Source organism: Geotrypetes seraphini, chromosome 7 (genome assembly GCF_902459505.1).
Source record: "Geotrypetes seraphini chromosome 7, aGeoSer1.1, whole genome shotgun sequence".
In the NCBI taxonomy this organism is placed as follows: Eukaryota; Metazoa; Chordata; class Amphibia; order Gymnophiona; family Dermophiidae; genus Geotrypetes; species Geotrypetes seraphini.
The window spans coordinates 48,536,818-48,551,111 of NC_047090.1; the positions used below are offsets into that span (position 1 = coordinate 48,536,818).

The 14,294-nt window shown below is 40.9% G+C and overlaps 1 protein-coding gene across 7 annotated transcripts in view; it reads left to right on the forward strand.

Annotated features, from left to right (window-relative positions):
* Positions 1 to 14,294, forward strand: part of SLC25A18 (solute carrier family 25 member 18) — a 109,513-nt gene that overhangs the window by 45,489 nt on the left and 49,730 nt on the right. For 6 of the 7 annotated variants that reach the window (XM_033952747.1, XM_033952750.1, XM_033952749.1 and 3 more), the window contains exons 4-5: positions 761 to 816; positions 13,902 to 13,992. In XM_033952747.1, coding sequence (XP_033808638.1) covers positions 761 to 816; positions 13,902 to 13,992 — 147 coding nt within the window. Of the gene's footprint in view, positions 1 to 760; positions 839 to 13,901; positions 13,993 to 14,294 lie in introns of all 7 variants that reach the window. The other variant, XM_033952754.1, reaches the window with a different exon arrangement.

The following is a 14,294-nucleotide window of genomic DNA, read 5'->3' on the forward strand; positions in this document are numbered from 1 at the left end:
GTTGTAATTGTAGGTATATTGAAGATATACTTGCAACTTTCATATTCCTATGGGAATAACAATTGTAATCCCAGGCTGTCTACTGTCTATTTATTTGGCAAAGTGACTAAGCATGATTAAATTAAATTGTCTTTTTTCTTTTATATTTCTGGGCCATAGGCTGTAAAGTCCACCTGGTCCAGCTACTGGAGTTGCTGTTGAAGCTCACTCCAGCCTAACTATCTCATCGTTTGCGGGATACATTCCGTAAAGTCTGCCCAGTATCGGCCTTAGTTCTTCAATTTATATTGTTAATTTTTTCATTAGAGACGCTCTATGTTTATCCCATGCTTTTTTTAAAATTTTCTTCACCATTTTCCTCTCTACCATCTCTGCATGTTTTTACTCAGCCCTTTTATTTTGTGCCAGCATTCATACAGAGCAATGAAGCCTTGCAGTGATTGATAAATGCTTAGCATTTTTTTGCTATTTCAGCTTGTCTGCGGTGTTCTTTGCTCACAAGTTTAAAGACAATAGACTGTTTTCAGTCCAATTCTTTATAAGTGAGGCTGCAAACCATTGGACCCCTGAGGAAGGCGTGTTCGCCGGAACATAGACCATGTAGGGTCCAGTTGGATTTTTATCACAGTATTTTTATCAATGTACTTTTTTCATTGAATTTTCATGGTTTTATATGTCAGCGTTTAATAAATTATCTCCAGAATATCTGTATCCACAGTTTTTGTCCTTTTATTTTAACCATGTTTCTTTCTGATTGCAGGCTGGATTGTTTGATTAAGACTGTACGTTCAGATGGCTTTTTCGGCATGTACAGAGGTGATTACTGTTTCCATCTTCAGTGAGTATGAGTGGTGTTTCTCCCATGCACAGAGGCCTCAGAATGAGCAAGAGCCAAGAACTAACCTAGGAGGTGACAAGACTGTTATAGGAAAGTACAAGCTCAAAAAAATCACCAGCTGGAACTCTAACAAAAGAGAACCTGAATTTGTTGTTTTGTGGAGTACTTTGAGATGGTCCTTGTTTCAAAACTCTGATATATGCAGTCCTACTTTACATTCACAGAGGCAGGACTGTAGATGCCAGGAGGATATTTAAGGACAGGAATTCCTAAACCAGGTTTGTCTAAATATCCCTGATAGTTTGCAGCTAATGAGCAGCTCATTATACCCTGATCTTGGTTTCCAGATATAAGAAGAGGTAAACGTTCCAGCTCGGCTGTACTTTAAAACAAACAAACCAAACACTAGTGCTGTACATCTATTAACATTTTTTGTTGTATGATTAATCAAGCAATTAATCACGTAGAGTGCCCCCTCACATTTCCTCCTGTATCACTATATAAACAGCAGATGTAAATTCTCAAAACCGACACATTTTTTTTTTTTTTTAGGTTTTAAACTTTTTATTGGAAAAATGCACAAAAGCATACAAAATAGAAAACACACCAAAATCACCGGTACAGAGCAAACAGTTGAAACAGCACTCTTCGTAACAAGGCCAATCAAGAGCAAAAATACAAAATAGTACCAGGAGCTGAACCCCCTGTTCTAACCCTCCCATACCACACACCCCCAACCCCCAAGCATCAGACAATATCAACAGTGTGATGAAGCCCTAAGAAAGTTGAATAGAACATGGGGTATAGACTAACCAAGAAAGACAGTGGTAAGTAAAGTTGTTTAACCATCCCGTCTTGTCATCCAGTGGAGATATGGTTCCCACCGACGCATGAACACTCCCACTGTGTGTTGGCGTATTGCAGTCAGCTGTGACATGCGAAAAACGTAATCCATTTTGATAATCACTTGTGATTTAGATGGTATAATATCTTGGCGCCAGGCTGCAGCCAAAACCAACCGTGCCGCAGTAACCAATGGGGCAATGAGAAAGGAAAATCTGGAAGGGATTCCCTGTGGCAATAAATTTAACAATGCACATCCCAGATCTTTACCCATAATCACCCCACAAATGTCCGAGATAACTAAAAAAACCATATCCCAAAAGGGACCCACCTTTGGACAATCCCACCAAATATGTGCAAACGTTCCTGAGGCCCCACAGTTACGCTAGAAAACATCCAGGAGAGCGGGATTAATCCTATGCAGCCGCTCAGGCGTGTAATACCATCGATACAGCAGTTTGTAGCCATTTTCCAGATTTTCCATATTGCTAGCAATAGAGGGTTTAAGGAGAGAGCGGAGAATACGTCGCCACTGTGCAGAAGTAAAGGTTCGGCCCAGAAGACCTTCCCAATATGCGAAATAATGCCTAGGCGGAACATCATGTGAAAGAAGCAACCCATACAATCTAGAAATACATCCCCTCCCACTCGAGGCCTCCCACACCTTATTCCAAGCTTCCGAATCCAAGAGAAGATCGGGCAAGGCTCGCCATTTGAGAAAATCAAGCACCTGATTGTATTGCAACAAATCCATTCCCCTTAAACCATATTCCTCCTGCATTTGAGAGGTCGGAATCAGGGTCCTATCCACCACAAACTGTACCAAGGTAGACAACCCCCCAGCTTCCCAAGACTTAAAACGTGAATCAAAATGACCAGGCAAAAACCCCTCTGCTATCCGCACTGGCGTTTGAGAAAAATACACCCTACCGGGGAACAGTTTCTCCCGAAACAACATCCATACTCGCAATATAACCCTTACCACCGGGTTTGCCTTACGAACCATCACCCGAAGTTTAGTCAAAGCATACCATGGCGCTGTACGAAGAGGAATATCACCCAAAAACCAGGCATCCATTTGTACCCAAGTCCTATGGGGCTCCTGCTGCCAAGCCAATAAGTATCGCAACTGAGATGCCAAAAAATAATAATAAAAATTGGGAACCGCCATACCTCCCCTATCCCGTGGTTGATGCAACATGTGACGACGAACCCGTGGGGGTCTGAAACGGACAAGATTCGTTTCTAGGTCCCGAAATAACATTCTGCAAAATATTCTGTCATCTGGAGGCAATTCCCCCCAGAAAGAAAGATAGATAGCCAGTATTCTGAAGAGATTTTTGCCTGATTTATTATGAGTCTGCAAAACATTTATATATCTGTTACATGGGTCAGTGGTAACCATCACAACAAAAGGGGGATGGACAAGAGAGGGGAAGGGGTGCGTGAGCAGGATATGTACTTCATTGTTTAAATCTTAAAGGTGTTAAGAGCTGTGGGGGGTTGAGCCTTCCTGTCTCAGACAACTAACCTAGTTAACATAAATTAAATGACCTCTTCCCAAACCATTAAGAAAGTAAACACCCAACATTCTACATTTGATTACTTCCAGCACAGGCAGGAACAAAAGACATAAAATATGTGTGTCCTTTTCAAATGTGTCCTTTCATAGACAGAGACAGAAAATCTATCCTTTCATTACAATCCCCTCTTACGTCATGAAAATGACGTCATAAATGCACAGCATGAGCGTGGAGGGAGAGATATTCTAGATATGTCTCTTGAGGAGGGGTTTTAGGGGCTGCAATGAGTCAAACAGCACAGGAACAGTCTAAAAATTACATAAGCAACAAGAGTGCAGATAATAATAAAGATTATAACAATAAGAAGGTCTAAGTTCAACATTCTTATTGATAGTAATAAGGGACTCAAACCTAGCCTTAACCTGGTCTCGGGCCTTGAATTCATCTGGGACCCCTATCTCATCTATGTATAGCTAAAGTGCACTGGCCTATCTACTGGCTGAGTAGTTTAACACGGAGCCAGAGGTCTCCACAGAGCCAGTAAATATCACCTAAAGAAAAATCTAATGCTGCAACAGTGAAGCATACCTATAATTTCCAAAAAAAAAAATACTAGGCTGTAGTTAAATTTCCAGTATGTCTCGGACAATAGTTTCTGATTAATACATTAACACATTTTAGCTAATCATGATTTAATCAGGACTACTTGAAACCGTCTTCCTGCCCTCAGGGTCTATCTGCATCCCCATGCCAGAGTCAGATTGATACAATTTCCCATAGGCTTTTGGTGACACCAGCTATGCCAACCGAAAATGCTGAACGCCTGCAACGGCTATGCTGACATCTTTCATATTCTTTGAAATGAAAGCAAACTTGTGGTACCCTTAGCCAGCTTGCCTCGCTTATGCCTTGCCAATCTCTAACAGTATATCATAGCTGTCCTCCAAGCTATGAAGATGAACAGTTCCCATTATGAGTTCAAACCTCTGTCTTAGGTTGCATAGATCGTATCTATATCTTACCCGTCGTTGAGCGAGTGAACGTGCATAAGGGTTGTAGGAAACTTTCTCAGGAGGCCCAGGCAAAAAGATACAAAGATGTCATAAGAGAGTATGTAAGTATGGGATAATATTATCTCTGACCCTGGTAATGGTAATGCAATAGGCCATGCCAAATTAAAACCAAATTAGAACCAAATTAGTAAGTTGTCAGAGAAGATACTGGAAATTCATGTATAACTGCCTTAAAAGCTAGAGGGAACTTTGTGAGAAAAGAAATGTACACGTGTTTCACTCTACAGCAAAGGAGAATCATAACAATACATAGCAAAATTTGTAGAATAGTTAAGATAGGATGAATTAAAACATTAAATACATGGTTTGCAGTGGGCGAATACTCAAAGAAAAGTTCCAAAGCTTGAGACATGAGCATCTTGGAGCAAATTTTGTGCAATCTGTCCATTTTCAAAAGTGATAGTATGATTCACTTCTTTGGAGGTTTTCTTAAGTTGTTCAATGTAAGTATGGAGTTCAGTAAAGTTCAGCAGCTTTTGGAATGTCTCATTCCCCATTCCAAGAGGTAGTGGATGTACAGCATATGAAGTAAAGTCTGAAATGTCCATAGAATAGGTTAAATAGGAGGAATTGTACAGCAAAGCGTTCTTAGGAAGGTGGCTTTCTCCGATGAACAGGAAACATTGTGAATAGCATGTGTGGAAAAGTCTTTGCAGTCAGGGTGCAGGAAGATGAATTACAGTCTAGCAGGAACCGGCAGTCTCTTTAAATGGGTGAGATGCACACTTGGGATGAAATGATGTTTGCACAGGATCTGATGTTTGCACAGGATCTTTCAAGTCACTGGAAACTGGTGGTGTTCACCCTTGAGATGGAATGATGTTTGTGCATCATTCAGCAGCTGTACTCCAGTGTGATCCAAATAAGAGATAGAAAATGGAAGAGAAAACATGTTGCCTGTACTGAATGTAGAGAGAGAGAAACCAGGTTGCCTGTACTGAATGCATAGAGAGAGAGAGAGAGACTAGTTGCCTGTACTGAATGTGGCAACATGTAACAATATTAATGCATTTATAGTTATGGCAAAAAGACAGACAATAATCAGGTACTTAAGGTTCTTAATCAGACATTTCAAAAAGATATGTTTTTGTGTGCTGCATATAACTATTATGGCAATTCAGAGAGACCATAATTCTGTACTGAATGTATTTAAAAAATTATGTCAGAAATGTGTACTGAATGGTTCATATCAAGTGAGCACCATAGAATATAGATATGGAATAAAACCTTTTCTTAAAATATAACCCCTAACTAAGCTACATTTAGCATATGCAAATTATAGGGAAAAAAAGAACATTGCACATTTGGACTAGTAAAAAGTGGGAAAAGAGCTTGCTCTAGAAATGGCCAATATTATGTATCCTGGGGTACCCCCTAAACAAATAGACAAAAGACAGACCACATAGCACAGACAACATAAAACACAAATTTTGAGGCGTCGGCATTATTCTTCCATCTGTCAAGTGTTCAGGGCTGAATTTAACTCTGCAAATAAACACATTGTTATAGAAAAACACAGCAAAGATGGACCCCTGAGTAGTATAAATAATGCATATCATAACCATCTCATATTTAGAAAAGCTAATGTCTCTTTGGATCGTCTTTATCTCTGCAGTGACAAAGAGGATCCCTGGAAAACACCAGAAATATCCTAGTGCCAAAACTGGGATGGGCATGCATACATCCGAACCGCTGCTAAGAAAAAGAAAAGAAAAACACATTTTAATTTTGCAACATCCTAATTTCAGCTAAAACAATAGGAAGGAATTTTTTCCATTCACAAATGTGCCAGCTGTGGCTTTCCAGATTTTATCTTTAATAGTCCTATTCATGCGTTCCACAATACCGGAACTCTGTGGGTGATATGGGAGATGAAATTTCCACTCAATGCGGAATGCGATAGCTAAATCTTTGCATACTCTGGCAGTGAAAGCAGGACCATTATCTGAGTTGATGTGTGTGGGACATCCCCACCTAGGGATGATTTCGCGAAGTAAAATGTTCACCATAGTCTGAGCAGTTTCATTTGTAGTGGGAAAAAACTTCAGGTTATTGGGAGAACATGTCAACAATAACAAGGGCAGCTGGTATACAGGGTTTCCCCTCTTTGCACCAAAGTCCGTCCGAAGGGCGGCTTTGGGCACCGGCCAGATGGGCATTGATTAAGCCAGTGACCAGGGTCTCCGCAATTAAAACATCCAGTACTTCTAGATGGATTATTACCATCTCAATCGGAGACAGGGGCCCGCCCGCTACGAAACCCGTGACCCCCTCTTCCGCGAGGAGCGGACAGGCACGGTCCCCAGGTAGGTAGCTGGTCCTAATAATGCAGGATTTCCCGAGGCTTAGAGATCTCAAAGCGTAGGAGAGTGTTGCGTAGTGGTTAGCGCTACAGCCTAAGGAACCTGAGGCTTGGGGGTTCAAACCCCGCACTGCTCCTTTTTTCAATCTGAAATTATGCACGAGAACTAGTGGGCCATTCTGAAATCATTTGTTTGACCAGAATCTGCAAAGGAGAACGGAGGTTAGAAAGGAAAGTCTGAATAAGTAGGGAATCCATATTTGCATGGGCACTAAGACTCATTAAGCCTCTTCCACACCTATCAAGCTCTGTCTGCAATCCTAATCGAATCACATTGGATTCCTGTTACTCATCGCATTACCTTTAAAATCCTACTTTTAGTTTTTAAAACACTGTCTTTGAACGAACCCCAATTCATTAATAACTATTTACTCCCCATAGTATATCACTTTCTTTAAGATCCATTAATCAAAAACTCTTAACAATTCCATCACTGAAAGTAAAATAGGTAGGTAAATTCATTCTGAATTAGTTCTCCCACTGAATTAGCTCTTGGCACCTGGCACTTTGGTCTGTAGGAAAATTTCTGTTTAGTTTCTGGACTTCCCTTCTATCTCAGGGGTGAGTGTGCCACTTTTCTCACCAAGATATAAACTTGTAGGATTAGAAATAATTATAAAAAATTATTGAAGAAGAAAATGACCTAAACCATTTTAAAAGCAATCTGAAGAGCTTCCTTTTTAAAGACGCCTTTAATTTATTTATTCCCTATTCCTATTGCCCTCACCATTCACGTCTTCCCTTGTGTTCTATTAATACAATTGTAGTTCTGCCCTTTCTTCCTTATGCATCTGTTAGTTTGTATGTCAATATGTCAGGCTCATGTAATTTACTATAAATAAGCATATGTGTACACCTTTTGTTTTTTTATGATCATATTAGTACTATAATTAAATCTACATTTTACAGATTACGTAGGATACGATCTATTGCAAAATTCCTATGTCCTAAATCAATAAACATTCTTATCCATTCTTTAGTGATTTCTAAATTGGACTATTGTAATGCCCTATTTAAGGGGATATAGCTAAACGAAATTAAGCGACTTCAAATTATTCAGAACATATCCATTAAACTCATCACTAAGTCTAGAAAATATGACCATGTTACACCCCTTTTGATAGATGCTCTATCTGTAAAACTAATTCTGGCCCCTGTATTAATTAAAGTTAATTTATCCTGACCCTCTTTAAGACAATTGCCTCCAAATTATTCAAAATACTGCCAACAAAATCATTTCACCTTAAAAGCTCAAAAATTGGATCATGTCACACCACTTTTGATTAACTCCCATTGGCTTCCCATAGATCATTGATTTACTTATAAAATAATGTTACTGATACATAACAGCACAAGAAAAGGCAGAAATTTAAACCTATAGGCAGTGCAAACACATATGGGAAAGACAAGTGCTGAAAAGTTCTCAGCCGGCCTTTGTGCTGAAAAGTTCTCAGCCGGCCTACAAACAGCCTGCTTGTCACTGCTGAAAAGTTCTCAGCTGGCCTACAAACAGCCTGCTTGTCACTACAACAAAGGACAAAGACTGCCACAGAATCAGCTCTAGGACACCCACTGCAAAAACCAAACCTGATCTAATACATATTGTGACAGGGAAGTGCCTGTCAGCAGTTTAAACCCGGTTTTAAACCCTGCCTTGCAAAGGGCTGTCCCTATTCCTAAGCCCAGGAAACTGCCCAGCAACCCTGTACCCATCACCAAGAGCCAACAGGTAGGGCAAGGCAGAGAGGCAAGGACAGAAACCATAGCGTTCTTTCTCCCTTAGTCTAACTGTGAACTAGTATGAATAAATTACTTAGAGTCTGAGAGGAAGAAGGAGGTGAGAACCTGTAATTAACCTCTCCCGAAAGCTTGCACGGAACTTAGAGTCCCGAGAATTCTTAACCCTTAAGAGCAGTCTGAAATGGTTGGGTAATAAAGTTCCCTAACCCCACCCTGGGAGTTTGGGGTAGTGGGGGCATTGGGCTTCTGGTGGGACAGTGCTAAAGCCTCCTAAAGATTTCTCAAACAGAAAAAGCAAAATCAGGAGAAAACGTTTTTGGTTTTATTTTTTGGCTTTTCTGCCTGGACAGCAGGCTGGACTGTATGAAAGTATGCTTTTGTCCAAGTCTCCTCAACACAGAGGGACTGCTGGAACCCCAGTGTTGCAAACTGAGGGAAATAAAAGAAAAGCTGAACTTTACCACTAACGCAGCCTCCACCAATTACCTCACTGTTTCCCAGTGGGAATCCTCCTGGGAGCGCTTGGTCCTTACGCCTGGGGCAGGAGCTGGGTTGCCAGCGCTAGGCTTAACCCCGGCCCCGCCACAATATATGCAGACGACATCTCCATCCTAACAGCATAACAAATGAAATCTCAAAATACATTACTCATATAATGACTGAAATAGAACATTGGACAAGCAACTTCAAACTGAAACTTAACACAGAAAAAACAAAAATCTTCCTTGCAAGCCCAACGGATAAAATTACCAATTCAACGCTACATATAAAAGACCTTCGTTTAGATTACTAGTGCAATCACTAGTGCTTTCTACCCTGGACTATTGTAATATCGTTTATTTGGGTATCATTCAGAACTCAGCTGTCCGCTTGATATATGGATTAAAAAAAGAATGACCATGTCATCTCCCATCACAAACCACTGCACTGGCTGTCAGTCGAGGCAAGAATATTATTCAAGTTCTCCTGCATATGTTTCAAGCTAGTTTGGGGACTAGCACCTACGTACCTGCAAACACACTGGTATTCTACAACCCAATAAGACAAACCAGAAACAGCTATCTTTTTGCATATCCAATTGTAAATACAAAACCTTTCATGCACCAAGCAAACAAACAACAACATTGGCTATTTTGTAATTTCGATTCCCAATAGTCTCCGTACTCTGTACTCCCTCCACACATTGCAAATCGCTGAATGTTCAGCTCTCCTAAATGCAAACCGCCCAGAGTCGCAAGATTGTGGCGGTATAGAAGAACAAAGCCATTACCATTATTATTATTATTACTGAAGCGAACAAAGTCTCATCTGTCTAGGAGGTGGAAAATCCTAAGTGTCTTTATGACCCATTAGAAAAACAATATCACAATGCAGGAATTTTTTCAATAAAAAAAACAATATAACAATGCAGAAATTTTCGCTTACCTTACCTTATAAGCGAGGTACATTAATAATATACAATATAATCTTATACTCTATAAAATCTTATCTAAGCAATAGACGAGAAAGCGCATGCAAAGAATAGCACAGATGACAGAATGCGCAGACGTTTCTATAAATCCACAATAGAGACTTTCCAAAAGTCTTCACTTAATTTCATTCTTCCCGAAAGAATGGCAGCTGCTTATTTTCGCGGCAGGAATTTACCGAAAACTCCACATTAATATTTGTCCTTGCCAAAAGGACAGTAACCGCGGCGGGTTTACCGAAAACCCTACAATTTAAATAAAGGGTTGGAACATGATGCCAATACCTGTGAGTATTAAAGAACAGAATTCAAAATTCAGAAATACTCACAAAATATTGGTAATGTCAAGTCCATCCCGGACGTAGCCCCCAAATTGAAACGGACAAGATTCGTTTCTAGGTCCCGAAATAACATTCTGCAAAATATTCTGTCATCTGGAGGCAATTCCCCCCAGAAAGAAAGATAGATAGCCAGTATTCTGAAGAGATTTTTGCCTGATTTATTATGAGTCTGCAAAACATTTATATATCTGTTACATGGGTCAGTGGTAACCATCACAACAAAAGGGGGATGGACAAGAGAGGGGAAGGGGTGCGTGAGCAGGATATGTACTTCATTGTTTAAATCTTAAAGGTGTTAAGAGCTGTGGGGGGTTGAGCCTTCCTGTCTCAGACAACTAACCTAGTTAACATAAATTAAATGACCTCTTCCCAAACCATTAAGAAAGTAAACACCCAACATTCTACATTTGATTACTTCCAGCACAGGCAGGAACAAAAGACATAAAATATGTGTGTCCTTTTCAAATGTGTCCTTTCATAGACAGAGACAGAAAATCTATCCTTTCATTACAGGGTCTCCGCTTCCAGATAAGGAAAACGATGCTGCAAATCCACACAGTCCCGTTCCCCAATGTTGAGATTAAGAATCTCCGATTTAGCCATGTTTACCCTAAGGCCAGATACCCGTCCGTATTCAGCCAAGTCCGTCACTGTACCCTGGAGGGACTTCCTTGGATTGCGAAGCGTTAGGAGAATATCATCCGCAAAAAGAAGTATTTTCTGTTCTTGACCTCCACTAACAATACCCTCAATATTAGGACACTCTCGCACTCTCTGTGCGTACGGTTCCATAGCCAGCACAAAGAGAAGAGGTGACAGAGCACACCCCTGTCTCGTACCTCTAGCGAGCTCAAATTCAGCACAATAAGCACCATTCACCTTGAGAGAGGCTAAAGGCCTAACATATAGAGAGTGAACCCAATCCAAATATTGACCCGATATTCCCATAGCTGATAACGTCCGGAACAGAAAAGGCCAGGAGACCCTATCAAAAGCCTTCTCTGCGTCTATTCCTAAAATCAGAGCGGGATCCTTCCGTGCTGTAAACCGACACATTTTAATTCAATTGTCCCATAGAAAAGCAGTATATTAAATTCCATTACGCCCCTTACTAAACTAAAAATAAAATAATTTATCTTACCTTTGTTGTCTGGTGATTTTATCTTTCTAATCATCTCATTCCGCATCTTCGGTTCTACTTCCCTATGCTTTGTCTATTTACTCTTTACTTCTTGCCCTATATCAACTTTTCTTCCATTTTCTTCCTCCTTTTCAAATCTGTCTAGTTTCTGTCTCTTCTCTTCCTATCCTTGCAATTCAAGGGCATCATCATCTACCTCCCCTTCCCTTCCTTTCCACGGGTACCTTCCCCTCCTTCTCCACACCGCTCCATGCTCACCACTTCTCTCCTTCCCTCCTCTGTCACCATTTCCCTTGTTTTTCTAACCCTATTTCCAGAATATGGCCCTCTCAAACATCACCCTAACCCCCCCCATCTGTACCTCTTTCTCCCAACAAATCTTCCTGTGATCCTACCCTCTCCCACCCTTCCTCCCTCCCCCTATGGTTGGGTCTCTCTCTCTCCTCCCTCCCCCAGTGGTTGGGTATCTCTCTCTCCTCCCTCCCCATGGTCGAGTATCTCTCTCTCCTCCTTTCCCCCCTTCCTCCCCCCATGGTCAGATCTCTCTCCTTCCTTCCTTCTTTCCTCCCTCCCTCCATCCCCACCCCACCGCATGGTTGGGTCTTTGGCCAGAGGGCCACCGCGTGAGCAGACTGCTGGGCATGATGGACCACTGGTCTGACCCAGCAGTGGCAATTCTTATGTTCTTATGTCTCTCTCTCTCTCCTTCTTCCTTCCCTCCCTATCCCCATAGTCAGGTCAGACGTCTCTCCTTCCTCCCTCCCTCCTTCCCCTGTGGTAGGGTCTTTCTCTCCTCTGTTTTCAAAACCTGCTGGCAGTGCTAGCAATTAAAGCAGAACACTGCCAGAAGGCTAGCCAGCTCCATAGCCTTTTGCAGTCTCTTCAGTCTCTGCTATACTGGAACAACTGTTTTAACTTCCTGTTTTGATGTAAACTAAATTAAACTAAACTAAACCTTAAGTTTATATACCGCATCATCTCCACGGATGTGGAGCTCGGCACGGTTTACAAGAACTTAAAATATAGGAAGAGAAGGAAAAAAAAGGTTAACATGAACTTATATATAGAAGAGAAGAGTAAGGGGGGATAGAATTACATTTTAGTGAAAAGCCAGGTTTTCAGTTGCTTGCGGAATAATTGGAGGGAGCCCAGGTTCCGCAGCGGGGTAGTAAGGTCACACAGATTGAAGAGACTGTGAGAGACTGGAGCCAGCTAGCCTGCCAACAGTGCTCTGCTTTAATCGCTAGCACTACCAGCAGGCTATGAAAGATTAGAGGGAAGGAGAGAGCAGATTTAGTGGACCATGGCAGATGGTGGTGACAGGTGAAGCGGTCCAGAGGAGGGTGACGAAAATAATAGGAGGCTTGCGCCAGAAGACGTATGAGGAGAGACTGGAAGCCCTGAATATGTATACCCTAGAGGAAAGGAGGGACAAGGAAGATATGATTCAGACGTTCAAATACATGAAGGGTATTAACGTAGAACAAAATCTTTTCCAGAGAAAGGAAAATGGTAAAACCAGAGGACATAATTTGAGGTTGAGGGGTGATAGATTCAAAGGCAATGTTAGGAAATTCTACTTTACGGAGAGGGTGGTGGATGCCTGGAATGCGCTCCCGAGAGAGATGGAGGAGAGGAAAACGGTGACCGAGTTCAAAGAAGCGTGGGATGAACACAGAGGATCTAGAATCAGAAAATAACCAGGCAAATTTAGCTGTCTGATTCCTCTACCCACAGAAAGGACAATTTTGTAACAGAGCACTTACAATTAGGTGCCTGAAAGGATGCATAGTAGGAGATTGTTCTTTAATGGAACATAGGTGTCTGCTAGGTATTTATGAGCTTAACATTTAGTCACAAACACGCCAGCCATAGAGCTGCATGTTATATGCAGATATTTAGCCCTGCCCAAGCTTCACCCACGTGAATGGCCCCTCATTCAAAAACACTGTGTAAGTTAAGCAGATTTCTACAGAATAGTTAAGCAGAATTTTGGCTTTTACTTGTGCACATGCACAACAGGTTTATAAATGTTATTGTTTTATGCTATAGAATTGCCCCCACATTGTGCATTTTCCTATAATCTGGGAGGAAAATATTCCTCCAACTTTTAGTTGTATTGCAGAGGTTGTTTAGGGTCTGAGCTTTCAGACATTTCATGGTTGACTTTGTCTTTTCAGGAATGGGCCACAATCAGTGACTCGGCCACTTCAGGCTCCAGATAATCTAAGAATCAATCTCTAGTCTTTTATAATACTCATGGAATGGGCATTTGGGAAGGGTGATAGATCAAAATGTGTTTGGCTGGCACATGAAATTTTAGCAGTTGTGTTCTCCTTCATAGGCTTCTTCAGAATGTCAGCTAATGGCCTACATGTGTATGTTGATAAGAACATTCAAGGCTTCTTTCATGAAAGATCCTAGTGCTTCATACTGGAAGCTCACCAAAATACTTGGGACCCATTCATTTGGAATGTATCTCTTCCCTTTTTTATGTCATTTATTTTGAAATTATTAGAATGACTATGCACTTTACTTTGTAAAATGACCATTTTCCCCTTTCATCACACAGGGGCAGCAGTGAACTTGACCTTAGTCGTTCCAGAGAAAGCTATCAAGCTGGCAGCCAATGATTTCTTCCGACAGCTGCTGTCGAGAGATGGGTACAGACAGTCATCTGTTTTCTTTTACTTATCTCTCCTGGTCAATGACTAATCTTTCTATAAATGTATTGGTATTTCTCTTCATTCATGTTCTTAAACAAACAAATAATATTTAGCATTATTATTAGGGTTAATTCAGATTCACTCTTGTGTATGCACTTATCCAGTGTTGTATAATAACTAAAGTAAATATAAGTAATTACTGTATTTAAGTAAAAGTTTTGCTACTTTTATTTGTAAAGAAGTACAGGATAATATTTACTTTTACTGAAATAGTAATTTTGCCAATTTTTGCTACTTTT